At 52.9% G+C, this 15,756-nt stretch overlaps 1 protein-coding gene and 3 non-coding genes across 4 annotated transcripts; 1 reads left to right on the top strand and 3 right to left on the bottom strand.

Moving 5' to 3' along the window:
* Window positions 1-3,288: 3,288 nt before the first annotated feature.
* On the bottom strand, window positions 3,289-3,407 carry LOC135807605 (5S ribosomal RNA). The gene has a single exon (XR_010551878.1). It is a non-coding gene; the product is annotated as a 5S ribosomal RNA (ribosomal RNA).
* Window positions 3,408-5,122: 1,715 nt separating this feature from the next.
* Window positions 5,123-10,180, top strand: LOC135807211 (uncharacterized). Its single transcript, XM_065321226.1, has one exon. It carries the CDS (start codon window positions 5,123-5,125, stop codon window positions 10,178-10,180), a length of 5,058 nt encoding a protein of 1,685 aa, XP_065177298.1.
* Window positions 10,181-12,219: 2,039 nt separating this feature from the next.
* On the bottom strand, window positions 12,220-12,338 carry LOC135807604 (5S ribosomal RNA). The gene has a single exon (XR_010551877.1). It is a non-coding gene; the product is annotated as a 5S ribosomal RNA (ribosomal RNA).
* Window positions 12,339-13,088: 750 nt separating this feature from the next.
* LOC135807602 (5S ribosomal RNA) lies at window positions 13,089-13,207 on the bottom strand. Its single transcript, XR_010551876.1, has one exon. It is a non-coding gene; the product is annotated as a 5S ribosomal RNA (ribosomal RNA).
* Between the last annotated feature and the right edge of the window lie 2,549 nt (window positions 13,208-15,756).

The following is a 15,756-nucleotide window of genomic DNA, read 5'->3' as shown; positions in this document are numbered from 1 at the left end:
ATTGGCAGAATTCGGTACTTTTTCTGGTAGGTTTCATGCATGTTTGGTATGTGGATAAAGAAATGGAGCAGAATTCGAGGAATTGCACGCCATAAGGTTTGTATGGTTCTGCCAATTTCACTGCTTTTCGAGCAGAATCTGCCACCTTTTCGAGCATTATCCGCCAAGGCCTAATACGAAGTAGGGAGACGAGTAAATGCAATCAGAATGGATGTTAGTTGCCGTCAGTATAATAATAATAAGAAGAAGAACGCCCGTGATCGGCAGAGTCAGCGCCGGTCCCAGGAAACGTCAGGACAGACATTCCGTCGACTCCAGAACGCCCGTGATCGGCAGAGTCAGCGCCGGTTCCATAGCTTTGCAGAAGACGTTACTTCAGTATCTCATTGAAACGTTTTTGCAATACAATGATGTAGCTAATCAAAGGAAAAAGCATTTCCATCAGTTCTACCAACATGCACGATGCGCTAGGCAACAAAGCATAGCGCAGGGCCCTGAGCTTCCAAGCTCTCTCGTTTGGTGTTTGTTTGTGTGTTTGTTTGTTTGTGTCACGCCTGGAGCTATCCCGTATCTGTCCCGTATCTGTCCCGTATCTGCGACTACAAAGGCTCTACAGGATTGTGCATAACAGCTGTCCACAATATTTGCGGGCTCCTGTATCTGTCCCGTACCGTACTAATATTCGTCGTATTATGTATACGACTCCCTGATGTAGAGGGAGATTTGGAAAGAAATAGGGAGACGGGGAGGAAATTAAATTAGAATAGACGCCGAGTAGGTGATAGGATGCGTCAGCATAAACATACTTTGGAAGAGAGATCCCGTCGGTCCCAGGAAACGTCAGGACAGACATCCCGTCGACTCCAGAACGCCCGTGATGGGCAGAGTCAGCGCCGGTCCCAGGAAACGTCAGGACAGACATCCTGTCAACTCCAGAACGCCCGTGATCGGCAGAGTCAACGCCGGTCCCGTAGCTATGCAGAAGACGTTACTTCAGTAACTCATTGAAACGTTTTTGCAATACAATGATGTAGCTAATCAAAGGAAAAAACATATCCATCAGTTCTAACAACATGCACGATGAGCTGGCCAACAAAGCATAGCGTAGGGCCCTGAGCTAGCAAGCTCTCTCGTTTTGGCCTTCAACTTTACAATGTTGAGTCGTTGTTGACAGTGAAATTAATTATAAAAGTGGTGAGTCCTTCGCTATAAGTGAGCAAACTAGTTGTACTGTCGTACCTTGTCGTAATTTGTTGGCCCGATGGCAGCTACGGGAGACGGAGGCTCTGGTTTTGAAACAGAAGATGAGAGCAGTGAGAGTGATGGCTTTGTTAGCGAAGAGGGAAGCTCTGACTTGGAAAAGAACGCGGCAGCCGACAGTCTTCCAGCAGCACAACCAGCTGCTATTGCCCGCAAAAGGTCGTTTGCAAGAAGTGGAAAGTCGAGCGACTCGAGCCAGAATTCCGAAGCAAAGCGCGTGAGAGTGTCAGCTGGGAAATCCACCGCAGCTCCTCGACGCAGCACTCACGATCGGATAGCAGAATTCCCGGGCGAATACCTCTCAGTTTCTGCGGGGAAACTCTACTGCACAGCTTGTAACTTGACGATCAGTATCAAGCACAGCATTGTGAAAGCGCATGTGAATAGCCAACGACATGTGCAAGGAAAGGAGAGTAAGAAGCGGGCGAAACTTCACCAACAGGCAATAACTATTTCGTGGAAAAGGTTTTCAAGTGAAAGCACGTCTGACCTGGCGGGAAGCGGTCTGTCACAAGCTGTGTCCGAAGATGTTGTTGTTCGGCGGGCCAACGTTGTTGAGGCTTTCCTAAAGGCTGGAATTCCGCTCAGTAAGGTGGATTACCTGCGCCCTCTCCTGGAGAGTTGTTACGGACTCACATGGCTCAGCTGATTCCATTCCTGCACTGCAAGGAGGAAGATGAATTAAAGAAGGAGATATCAGGTGCACCGTATGTGGCTGTCATATTTGATGGAACTTCCCGCCTGGGAGAGGCACTTGCAGTGGTTCTGCGGTATGTGGATGCGGATTTCAAGATTCATCAGAGACCAAGGCTTGTTCGCTTCCATGTACTGGCAAAGAGTCTGGCAGGTCTGGAGTTGTCACGGGAGTTGATCACTGTCCTATCTACAAAACTTCAACTGTCTTCTGGGAAAGTGCTCGCTGTGGTCCGTGACGGTGCCGCTGTTAACGTTTCCACCGTGTTTGCCCTGTGATACTGCCATATTCCGAGTGACTGCATAGGGAAGTCATTATTTCCCACCGCATGGATTGACATTTTTGTAGCACTATCGGCACTGCTAGCATTATAACTAGCATAATCGCTCCAAATAACTAGCAGTGCTAGTAGCACAATTTCCTCATATAACTAGCATTATCCGCCGGTGCCTACTCGGGGACAAAGCTTGCCCAAAGCACCTGCACATCATGCCCTCGTGACCAGACATGCATGCAGGACCAACTCATGCAACCACTCACCCCAACAAGGTCAAACTGCCTAGTTGCTTACAAAAGTGTAGTCAGTGAGTGTGTCAGAGCATGATGCAAAACGGTTCGGCCCTTTCCACCACCACCACCAGCACCACCACCACCGGCAGCAGCCGCAGCAGCAGCAGCAGCAACACAATAGCTGGACGCATCACAGAGAGGGGACAAAGCTCAAAACAAACAAAAGAAAAACTGCAACCTGGCCCACACGACCCGCGAACCACACACCCACGCACGCCAGACACAACTAGACTAACAACTAGTACAGGCGCGTCGGAACGACTTTGGAAGTGGGGCGGCCATGGAAGGGGGGTCCGGGGGTCCTCCCCCGGGAAAAAATTTCAAAAATTAAAGCCAATTGCAAGCATTTCCGGGCATTTGGTGCCATTTCAGTGTACGGTAACTACAATGAAAGACTTTTTGATTCTGCAAAAAACCAAGAAGATGCTACGATCGGGGACAAACATTACCCTCCCCCGGGAAAAAAATTCAAAAATTGAAGCCAATTGCAAGCATTCCCAGGCATTTGGTGCCATTTCAGTGTACATGGACTTTTGATTCTGCAACAAACCACGATCGGGGACAAGGATTTGCCACGTTTGCGCTGAGATCATCGCGCTTTGTTGCAGTGTGCTAAAAAAAAAAAAAAAAAAAAAAAAAACGGCCGAGAAAGTGGGGCGGTGCGGTTCCGGCGCCCTTGTAGTACACGTAGTAGAGCTCTAGAGAGAACTCGCAAGAAGAAAAAGCTTATGAAAAGTGAGAAGAAAAGAGAAGAAAAGAAAAAAAGTCTACAGCACGAGGTATTCCCAGGCGGTCACCCATCCAAGTACTAACCTCGCCCGACGTTGCTTGACTTCGGTGATCGGACGAGAACCGGTATTTTCAACGTGGTATGGCCGTAGACATCCTTCTCGAGTCGACGACTCCTCTTATACAAGATTCGTCGTCACTGCATGTTCACTCCCTGATCCTTGACCTTGTCCATGGCCGCTATCCGATAGTGACAAGCTGTCGGAGTCGTGGTGACGCCTGGTAGGTCTACCGTTCAGGTTTCAACAGGTCACATTACAGGACTGCACTTTGCGTGCATTCATCGAGCACTGCACCTGTAGCCATGCATGACTGCCTCAAGCTCCATACATGTGCATGACTCTTACCATAATACGATAAGGTCAAGTGTCTGACCGCCAACACGTAGATCTACTCATTAGACTACACCACGCATTCACCATTGATAGTATTGCTTGTACTCCCTATACACATCGACGCTTGCTTATACATGTAGCTGTGTATCCTTTGTTCTACAGTCAGTTCTAGCTAGGTTCTTGATAGGTTTTTGCTAGGGCATTGTTAGAGTGCATCCAAGATAATCCAAGATGGAGTTGGTTTTTTGAGAGTGAGAACTCGAACCAGTAAAGTTTGTCTCCATTGTTGAACGTGGGTTCGGAAAGTATCCGCAGTCGGTATTACAGTTACGGTACTGATGCAACCTGGTTCCGGGGAATACGGAACATAGTGGTCCTTCGAGAGCCGGATCACGTCCACGATGGAGAAGCTCAGGCGGAGTCAGCGCACGACGAAAGGCGTCGCAGCGCCAAAACTCGGGTACACAGACACCCAGTCCTACGCTGGTGCTAGTGGTGGAGATGACAGGATGACCGAAAGTGGGAGCCAAGCCATCACCGCGAATTCAGCTGACAGGCTCAGCGCCAGGATAGCCGTGTTACAAGCGGAACAGGCTGTGGCGGAAAAGCAGCTGGAAATCGCCCGGTTGACGGAGCAGGCGATGTCGGAAGCCGAAGGGACGTTGAGGGAAAGGTCCGTTGAGACCTCCAGCTCTCCTGCGATGCGAGAAGAACTCTTCCAGGAAGCGGGTGAGTTGCATGAGGCGGTTGCAGCCCAAGATTCGTCGCTTATCGACTTTGACGATGATGTAGTTGCACCTAGTTCAGTTGCTGTTCCAACACCAACAGAGTCACACACGGTAGTCGGTGTAGAATCTCAGCCATCAGAAGGAGAGGCTTCCCATAGATCTACGCACGTAACGTCAGAATCAGCAGTAGGTCTACACCATGCAGAGGCCTGTCAGGCTAGCACACCACCACCGGTAGACGTAGTGATAGACGCACATGTAGAGAGGGACTCAGATGTCCAGCATGTCCGTGCATTCACTCCGGCACACAGCTACCACTACCAGGCACCGCCATGCGTAGTCCAAGATCCGATTCATGAACACCTGAATGAACCTCTGTTTCATCAACCAGAACCACAGGCACAGGCACAGACACAGGTACTTCAAAGAACGATTGAACCCACCACTGCTGTTGTAGCGGATGCCACTTACGCTGACTATCTAAGCGAGTCCATTCAGCGGGGAATAGGGCCCGAGCCCTGGGATAGGACATTCGTAGAGCGTCAGCAACTGCCGAGATCCAGTACTGGCAGTAGTCTACACAGTGTAGAACGTGAGTTCCGGGCCAAGGAAGTTGCGTATCAGCAGCAACTACTACAGCTTCAGACGATGATCGATGAGATGAATCCGCGATCGTCGAGAAGCGGCGCCAGCGAGACGCTTACGCACTGCAGACGAACCTAGAGGAAGCTGAGGCGAGTAGGGCAATGGTCGAGCTAGCGTGCGACAAGCAAGCCAGGGATCTTGCGGCAGAACGAGAACGCAACGATGAGCTGGCCCGATCGATGACAGAGCTGAGGCAGCGGCTATTCGCAGCGGAGTATGCCCTACGAGAAAGCCGTGCCAGACAACGACGAGCGCCGAAGTCTGGTAGTGTCACTGAGCTTGTTAGAGAAGTACAAGGCTTACCGGTAGTGCAACCACAGCCTGCACAGGTCCACGAGGAGAGACGTGAGCGCTGCGAGTCGACCGCAAGCACAAGGCATAGCGGTATCCCGAGCACTACGTCACCCAGTCACCCACACGCATCCATGCCAGTACCCGCACCACGAAAGCACCGTCGCGACACGAGTGCACGTGCACGCGGCTACATGACAGTCTCAGACTCCGACTCAGAGTCAGGGCCACGTGGATACTCTAGTGCCAGAGCTACGGAGACGTGTACCGGTGGTAAGGGCGCAGCAAGTAATGCGAGTGAGGTCGAAGACGCGTACATGAGTGGTTGTACCTCTACTACCGGTACTATTACTGGCAGCACAGTTAACAGCAATCCTGCGCGTCAGATGGCAGACCTGGCCAGTGAGTTTGTAGGTGCAATCACCCAGGCCCTACGTCAGTGGCAGACCTCCCAGGTCGAGGATAGTAACGCTGGCATCAGACAGCTGGCTGCACGCCAGTCATCCACCAGCAGCAAGCTGCCAATCTTCTCTGGCAAGCCGGAGGAATGGCCCGCGTTCCTCGCGCTGTACCGAAGCAGCACGGAGCAATGCGCATACTCAAACGCAGAGAACGTCCAGCGCTTGCAGACCTGCCTGAAGGGACCAGCCCAGGAGGCAGTACAGCTGCTCCTGGCCGTGCCAGACAATGTAGACGAGGCCATCCGGACACTGGAGCGTCGTTTCGGCCGGCCGGAATTGGTAGTGAAACAGCTAATCGAGCAGGCCAAGGCGCTGAAGCCAGCCAGAGCAGAGGACACGGACGCCCTGCACTCCTTGGCCACATCTGTGAGGAACATCGTCCTCACTATGAAGCTGCTAAAGAGCCATGGCCACAGGAACAACCCTGCGCTCCGTGATGAGCTGGTGGCCAAGCTGTCGCTCCCCCATCGAATGCAGTGGGGCGAGTATGTGAAGGCCAAGGGCCTTAGTACGGATGAACTAGACCTTGGTGTTTTGTCTGAGTGGTTGGCCGAACGAGCGGAAGCCGCCTCTCTGGTGACACCAACCTCCACCAAGACGGCCGCCGTTCAGCCAACCCCACCGCCTAGAAGGTCAACGACCCTGGCCGCAGTAACAGCGGACACTACCCGCGACGCCACCTCTGACTCCCCAAGGAAGAAGAAGAGCTGCAGGAAGTGCATGGAAGAGCACGCAATGGCGCAGTGCAAGGAGTTCCAACAGCTACCCGTCCAGAAGCGATCAGAGCTGGTGCGCCTCTTGGGCCTGTGTGTGAACTGTCTACAGGACGGCCACTTCACCAGAAATTGCACCTCGAGCCACTGCAGGAAGTGCAAAGGCAAGCACAACACGCTGCTCCACAGGGACGACTCTGACAGGCCTAGCAGCGGTAGCCAACAAAACGCCGCTCGCACCAACACCGCGAATATGGCTTCTGCAGCGAGCGCCCTGCATGCCAAAATCCCAGCAAACCTACCAGCTCTGATGACGACTGTGGGGACAGTGAGATGTGGAGACGTCGAGCTACAAGCAACGATCATGCTGGATTCTGGGTCCACCTGCAGCTTCATCACCACCGACATGGCTGAGAAGCTGAATGTCCCACCCGGTGAGACCACGTCCGTGCGCACGACTGTTCTCGGTGGCAGCTGTCTGCAGCACGAGTCCAGGATCGCTCCCATAGAGATCTGTCACAAAGACTCAACTGCAACAACCCCAGTGCAGGCGGTCGTTCTCCCTCAGATAACCGCCGACATGCAACGTGTGGACTGGGATGCGCAGAAGGCAAGCTGGCCACACCTGCGCGGGATGAATCCGGATACCCCAGCTAACCCAACTGTGGACATCCTACTGGGCCTTGACGTTCCACAGTTGCACGCCTCGCTAGCCGAACGCCGTGGGCCTGGCCATGGTCCAATCGCAAGAAAGACACCACTCGGATGGATTTGTTTTGGTCTCCTGGAGGGGAGCGGAACATCGGCGGAACCAACCGTCCACCACGCCACACATGCCGCGACCGCAGAGCCCACCGAGCCAACCCTGGAGCTGAATGCCATGGTGCGTAGCATGTTCAATTTAGACACCATCCGCTCTACAGCCACGGGAGAGACCATGTCTCGAGCTGAGCGTGAAGCCGAGAAGGTGACTGACGACACCATGAGCCTCAACAACAACCATGTCACCATTGGCATCCCGTGGGTCGCTGAAGACAGAAAGCCTCACGTGACCTCGAACAGACCGATGGCCCAACAACGACTGGCGAGTCTCCAACGGTCCCTGTACAAACGACCTGAGCTCGCAGCAGCGTACGCCGGTGTCATCCAACAGTACCTGACGAAGGGGTATATCCGCGAGGTGCCCGAGACGGAAGTGCACAACGATGCGGATGACCAGTGGTTCCTGCCCCACTTTCCCGTGATCAAGGAGGACCGCACCACCACCAAGGTGCGGATAGTGTTTGACGCGGCGGCCAAGAAGAACGACGTCTCGATCAACGAGGAGATGCACGCCGGCCCAGCACTACAGAACAACATCGTGAGTTGCCTACTCAAGTTCTGTAAGGAACCTGTGGCTCTGATGGCAGACATCAGCGAGATGTTCCTGCAAGTGGAGCTGGCTGAGAGAGACCGCAGGTATCACCGATTCCTGTGGGAGGTCGACGGAAGAGCCAAGGTGTTCGAATTCCAGCGAGTGTGCTTCGGGTGTAAGGCGTCGCCATACCTCGCCGGAAAGGCCGTCCAGGCTGTTGCGGCCACCTATGCCGCCGAAGGGTCACCCACACGCACCATCATCATGGACAACCTCTATGTGGACGACCTACTCGCGTCTGCGCCAACGCCAGAGGCGGTGGTGGGCCTACGTACTGACGTCCAGGAGACACTGGCCAAGGGAGGCTTCCATCTATGGAAGTGGATGTCGAACAGTGCAGAGGTCATGAAGTTTGTGCCAGAAGCCGACCGGGCGCCGAACACGCTGATCTCGGTAGCTGACCACCAACACCCCACGCTACCCTGCGTGAAGACGCTAGGAGTCGCCTGGGATGCTGAGAGCGACCATTTCACGTTCAAGTACCAGGTGCCCGTCATCACGCAGTACACCAAGCGCACTGTCCTGAGCAAGATGGCCTCTCTGTTTGACCCACGAGGGCAAGTGTCACCCTACACCATCCGAGCAAAGGTCATGTTCCAGGACGCCTGCCTCCGCGGGCTGGAATGGGATGAGGAGTTCGCAGAGCCTGAGGCTAAGGGTTGGAGGAAGTTCTTCGAGGAACTGCCCAAGCTAGAAGCCGTGAGAGCCACCAGGTCATTCAAGGACCCAGACCGGGATCCGGCCGATGCAGAGTTCAGCCTCCATGTGTTCGTTGACGCATCCGACGCAGCAGTCGCAACAGCAGTCTACGTACGGGCGAGTTATCCAGACGGCATGGCTCGGTCCACGCTGGCCATGGCCAAGGCTAAACCAGCCCCGCTACACCGACAGTCGATCCCCATGCTTGAGCTACGAGCAGCTGTACTCGGCGCCGAGGTAGCCGAACAAGTCGCCCAAGCCCTCGGCATCAGCTCGTCCGACATCACGTACTGGAGTGATAGCCTCAATGTCCTGTACTGGCTTCGCTCACACAGCCGCCGTTTCAAAGTCGAGGTGGGCAACAGGGTCAGCAAGATCCAAGCACTGTCGGACCCCCGTCAGTGGAGGCACGTTCCGACATCAATCAACCCTGCGGACAAGGGCACCCGGGGCCTATCTGCAGCCCAGCTCGCATCCGATGACGACTGGTGGCATGGCCCGAAGTTCTTACGCGGACCCGAGAGTGCATTCCCGGCGCGGCCGATCGAGGTTCCCAGTAGTCTGCCGGCAGAGCTGAAGAAGCGATCCGCTATGTCGTTCAGCGCGGTTCCAGGGAGGTACCAGCTTAACCCCTCCAACTTCTCGTCTTGGACGCGGCTCATCCGTGTCACCGCTTGGTGTCAGCGCTTTGTACGTAACGTCCGTGTACCGAGGGAGGCTGGCGCCAACAGACCAACACCCGCTCCACGACGCAAGTTTGGATCTGCCAAGTCAGTGAACGGTATGACAGTACCCGCTCTCTCCCCTGCAGAGGTCCAGGCGGCCGACGTGTTCTGGGTACGGAAGGCCCAGGAGGAGGTGTATGGCAAGGTCATCAAGCGACTGGAGTCCGGCAAGGAACCCGATCCCAACGAGCCATTGCTGAAGCTGCGACCCCAGCTGGAGGAGGTACATGGCACAACCGTACTGACGGTCGGTGGGAGACTCACCACTGCACACCATCTGCCGCTGACGACAAGACACCCCATCATCCTGCCACCGAAACATCGGGTCACAGCCCTGATCGTGGATGACGAAGACGAGAGATGTCAGCACTCCATGGGTCCCAACCACCTGCTGGCCAACCTCAGCAACCGGTACTGGCTGATGAACGGGAAGTCCGTTGTGCGACAGCATCGCCACAGGTGCGTCAAGTGCCGACGAGGCTACGCGAAGGCTTTGACTCCAATCATGGGAGGGTTGCCGGATTACCGGACCTCGTCACCACTTATCGCCTTCAGCAAGGTGACCATCGACTTTGCCGGTCCATTTCTGACGCGCCAGGGACGAGGCAAGGTGCAGCAGAAGCGGTATATCTGCGTATTCTCGTGCCTGCTGACCAGAGCGGTACATCTGGAGCCCGTCAACTCGCTCGACACAGATGGGTTCTTGATGGCGATGACCCGATTCTGCAAGAGGCGTGGAACCCCGGAGTTCATAGTGACAGACAACGGGTCGAACTTCACCGCCGCAGAGCGACAGCTGCGCGAAGCCACCTGCACGATAGATCAAGACCGCCTAACCACCCACTCCGAGCTGTGAGATGTACAGTGGCATTTCAACCCACCGAGAACGCCCCACTTCGGTGGTGTAGTAGAAACGATGGTCAAGGCAGTCAAACGCGCACTCTGGCATGTGCTGCACCAGGCTGGCCTCACGGATGAGGAGTTCTCAACAGCGCTGGTACATGCCGAGGCAATGCTGAATTCCCGTCCCCTTACCACCGTATCATCTGACAGCGACGATCCAGAAGCGTTGACGCCAAACCACTTCCTGATGGGACGCGCGGCTGCAGTCACACACCTCGAGGCGGAGACAGAGGATCTGGAGAAGGTCCACCCCAGACGGCGCTGGCTGTTTCTACAAGTGCTGACAAGGCAAGTTTGGAAGAGGTGGCTGCGAGAGATGGTCCCGGCGCTAAACGTCCGGTCCAAGTGGTACAGGAAGGCAAAAGACGTCGAGGAGGGTGAGGTCTTCCTTGTCATGGATGAGAGTACTCCGCGCGCGACATGGCCTCTGGGACGCGTCACAGCCACATACCCAGGGCAAGATGGTGTCGTCCGTGCAGTCAACGTGAAGATCAAAGGCAAGGAGTATCGACGATCAGTTCATCGCCTCATCCCACTGGAGGTAACAGAGGGTGAGGTGGAGCTCGACTCCGAGAACTGCCCAGCGACAGCCAACGTCAATGTGGACAATGTCACCAGCTGAGCGAATAGTGGATGGTGGTACGGCAGTGGCGATGAGGTAGTAAGGCTGTGACTGTAGTGTTAGCAAGCAATCCACAATCAGAGTGAACAATACATCCAACCGGCTAGATAAGACGTATCCTCGTTCCCGGATATGTCTAGTGACATTACGGCATGCATTTGACACAATGATGTTAGGTGTGACATCCAATAGCAGTTCCCCAGGAGTTAGAACATCACTCGGAATATTAGTTTGTCTCACTCGCATACATTGATTAGGCTATGATTCATTCGCGAGGGAGGTATGTCGGAGTCCTGGTGACGCCTGGTACCTTTCAGGTTTCAACAGGTCACATTACAGGACTGCACTTTGCGTGCATTCATCCAGCACTGCACCTGTACTGTAGCCATGCATGACTGCCTCAAGCTCCATACATGTGCATGACTCTTACCATAATACGATAAGGTCAAGTGTCTGACCGCCAACACGTACTCATTAGACTACACCACGCATTCACCATTGATAGTATTGCTTGTACTCCCTATACACATCGACGCTTGCTTATACATGTAGCTGTGTATCCTTTGTTCTACAGTCAGTTCTAGCTAGGTTCTTGATAGGTTTTTGCTAGGGCATTGTTAGAGTGCATCCAAGATAATCCAAGATGGAGTTGGTTTTTTGAGAGTGAGAACTCGAACCAGTAAAGTTTGTCTCCATTGTTGAACGTGGGTTCGGAAAGTATCCGCAGTCGGTATTACAGTTACGGTACTGATGCAACCTGGTTCCGGGGAATACGGAACACAAGCTTCTCACCCGGTTTCAAACAACTGGATTCTAGTCAGTGCAGGATGAAAATGCAATGATCATTCCCCATGATCATGGCTGATGGCCATACTTTCTCCCCTACTTGAAGCTTCTGCATGGGATGCCCGGTGGGGAGGGGACTCGGGGACAAAGCCTGCCCAAAGCACCTGCACATCATGCCCTCGTTACCAGACATGCATGCAGGACCAACCCATGCAATCACTCACCCCACCCGTGAGGGTCAAACTGGCTAGTTGCTTACAAAAGTGTAGTCAGTGAGTGTGTCAGAGCATGATGAAAAACGGTTCTGCCCTTTCCACCACCAGCACCAGCACCACCACCGGCAGCAGCCGCAGCAGCAGCAGCAGCAACACAATAGCTGGACGCATCACAGAGAGGGGACAAAGCTCAAAACAAACAAAAGAAAAACTGCAACCTGGCCCACACGACCCGCGAACCACACACCCACGCACGCCAGACACAGCTAGACTAACAACTAGTACACGTAGTAGAGCTCTAGACAGAACTCGCAAGAAGAAAAAGCTTATGAAAACTGAGAAGAAAAGAAAAGAAAAGGAAAGAAAAAAAGTCTACAGCACGAGGTATTCCCAGGCGGTCACCCATCCAAGTACTAACCTCGCCCGACGTTGCTTGACTTCGGTGATCGGACGAGAACCGGTATTTTCAACGTGGTATGGCCGTAGACATCCTTCTCAAAGTCGACGACTCCTCTTATACAAGATTCGTCGTCACTGCATGTTCACTCCCTGATCCTTGACCTTGTCCATGGCCGCTATCCGATAGTGACAAGCTTCTCACCCGGTTTCAAACAACTGGATTCTAGTCAGTGCAGGATGAAAATGCAATGATCATTCCCCATGATCATGGCTGATGGCCATACTTTCTCCCCTACTTGAAGCTTCTGCATGGGATGCCCAGTGGGGAGGGGACTCGGGGACAAAGCCTGCCCAAAGCACCTGCACATCATGCCCTCGTGACCAGACATGCATGCAGGACCAACCCATGCAACCACTCACCCCACCAAGGTCAAACTGCCTAGTTGCTTACAAAAGTGTAGTCAGTGAGTGTGTCAGAGCATGATGAAAAACGGTTTGGCCCTTTCCACCACCAGCACCAGCACCACCACGAGCACCAGCACCACCACCGACAGCAGCCGCAGCAGCAGCAGCAGCAGCAGCAGCAGCAGCAGCAGCAGCAGCAGCAGCAGCAGCAGCAGCAACACAATAGCTGGACGCATCACAGAGAGGGTACAAAGCTCAAAACAAACAAAAGAAAAACTGCAACCTGGCCCACACGACCCGCGAACCACACACCCACTCACGCCAGACACAGCTAGACTAACAACTAGTACACGTAGTAGAGCTCTAGAGAGAACTCGCAAGAAGAAAAAGCTTATTAAAACTGAGAAGAAAAGAGAAGAAAAGGAATGAAAAAAAGTCTACAGCACGAGGTATTCCCAGGCGGTCACCCATCCAAGTACTAACCTCGCCCGACGTTGCTTGACTTCGGTGATCGGACGAGAACCGGTATTTTCAACGTGGTATGGCCGTAGACATCCTTCTCAAAGTCGACGACTCCTCTTATAAAAGATTCGTCGTCACTGCATGTTCACTCCCTGATCCTTGACCTTGTCCATGGCCGCTATCCGATAGTGACAAGCTTCTCACCCGGTTTCAAACAACTGGATTCTAGTCAGTGCAGGATGAAAATGCAATGATCATTCCCCATGATCATGGCTGATGGCCATACTTTCTCCCCTACTTGAAGCTTCTGCATGGGATGCCCAGTGGGGAGGGGACTCGGGGACAAAGCCTGCCCAAACACGGTGACTTCATGTGCACCATCTAATGACATGGCGTCCTTTCATGCGGTTTACCGCACGGATTTATGAAGTCAGACATATTCCGATTTATTTGCATCAATCGCACAAAATTAGATACATTTCTCTTGTAAACCCTGTCAGTTTGAGAATTTAGACAAACACCGAACAAATTTTAGCCGCGACGAGGATCGGGAGGAATCCATCAATTTTACATAGCTACTACCATCACGTCGACCGAGTGAAGATCGAAATGATAATGGAGTGGAGAGAAGAAGACCTGAACTAGAGTGCATGAGAGACTATGTAGTGTCACATGAGAATTGCTTCGTTAGGAAGGCTCTACTTTTGAATGGAGAAGCCCAACGTCGCTGATTTGCATCGCCGTTTTCAAGCGCTGATCTGCAGTCGGAATGTTTTTGTAAATTATTCGTAGTTGTGGACGTGGATGGATTCAGCGCTCTGTTCTCTCAGCAAGCCTACTCAGTCCAACACGAAGCCTCGGACTTCCATGAGCGAAACAACGTGCTCCTCGAGCAAGTGCAGCTCGGGGTAATATGGCCAATGCCACGGAAGACCACCTCGTGCCTGCATAAGGCCAAGAATTGATGGCAAGACATCTTTGATGAGCGCCTTCGACTTCAAGGACGCAATATATCTCCTCAGCAGTAACTGCAGCGCTCTTGCTGAAAATATCACTGCAAGCATGCACTAGGCATGATTCAGTGAAGAGCTACTTGTACTAGCGATTGGAGATTTGGTGTTGGCTTCCAGGGCTGGGCATATCTGGTCCATCATGGTAACTGGTGCGTTTGTCAAGGCAGTGCAGTTTCTGCTGCTGTTTCACAAGCCATATGCGCATATGCGCAGTGAGTAGGAATTTGTTGTATGATAGCTGAGGATCACCAGCCTTCATGGACAAACCTATATTGGGACTGGTTGCTGAACAGTGCACACCTAAATCTCTCAGCAAGCTCTCTTGCTCAGCTGGTGACGAACACTATATACCCGCTGCTTTGGGCTTGCAGCCCCGTCTCCCGACCGTAGACCGATCGAAAGGCTGTCACGGTCCTGTGACCATCGGCGTACAGTTGACGCTGATGGGGCATCGGATAAAGTGCTGGCGTCAGTAATTGTCTGGTATACCTGGAATCTACATCTACAGCTGGTTTTGACTTCCAGCCATCCTTCGTTAGTTATGCTTGTGACTATCATGCCAGCAAGTCGATCAGCAGCATCACCTCGCATCTTTGATGGTGAGGCCTGCAAAACGTCACCGACCAGTGACGATGCTCAAAAGGGCACCCTACCAGAGCTGGCGCAGTGTATGGTGCAGTCTTTCATGAATCCATGAACTATGCTGTTTGGCTGCTGTAGCTCTGACGCTTGCGTGTGTGCCTTACATTAAGGGCAGCGGGCCGTCTGCTCTAGCCATTTGCCAATGCATGCACGGCTTAACGTCTACCAGCAAGCTGCAAACACTTCTCTCCCTACCACACTGTGACATAGTGGACATTGTGCGTGTGTTGTTGCATTCCTATCTGAACTGAACTGTTCTGGATGCAGAGATTTACCCACTAAGCCCTAGAGTAATATGAATAAATACTATACTACTACTATTACTAAACTTGGTATGCGGGTGTGACGCGCTGCTGCTCATCAGATTCGGTCCATGCGACGCTCGTGTTTTTAGTTTTGTTATTTTGTCTGCCTTTTTTGAATTCGTAAACCGAACAGACAAAACTATCCAGTGATCAGGTACTGGTGTGGTGGGGCGAGGTTTTGTTGGTGATGCTGCTGTCAGTGGTGGCGGCGTGCATGTGCTCGTGCTTGCGGGCGATGGCCCGCGTTTTCTCCCATGCCGCAAGTTTGTCTTGCGTTTGTGTTCTGCATTTGGACTTCCTGCCAGGCTTGGGCTTGCATTTCAAACAGTTTGTCCCACTGTACTGTGTGGCTCCCAGTCTTTGAGCGGTGTACATCCACCTCTAGAGCTCCAGAGAATGTTGGGCCCCTGGCAGTAACAGTGCATTCCATGGCCAATTTTCAAGTGTGGCAAAAATGTTCAGGGTGTATTTGGTTTCATCCACATTGAGATGAAACACTGCCAAAATGGATTCAGTATGATCTGCCACACGATACTTCGTCTGTCCACTCCTTGACGCGAATTTCTCCCCTCCAATACGACAACACGACGACAGGAAGCTAACATGAGCCTCCATTTCTGAACAAAATTACGTCTCTAACATGGCCACGAAAAGCTACAGTTATGCACGTCAAGCTTAGG

The sequence above is a fragment of the Sycon ciliatum genome, chromosome 1 (assembly GCF_964019385.1).
Source record: "Sycon ciliatum chromosome 1, ocSycCili1.1, whole genome shotgun sequence".
NCBI lineage: Eukaryota > Metazoa > Porifera > Calcarea > Leucosolenida > Sycettidae > Sycon > Sycon ciliatum.
This window is presented reverse-complemented; position numbering and strand designations above follow the sequence as displayed.

What these genes read in the sequence shown, in the direction of transcription:
- LOC135807211 (XM_065321226.1), top strand. Translation starts at nt 5,123, where the DNA reads ATGGTCGAGCTAGCGTGCGACAAGCAAGCCAGGGATCTTGCGGCAGAA.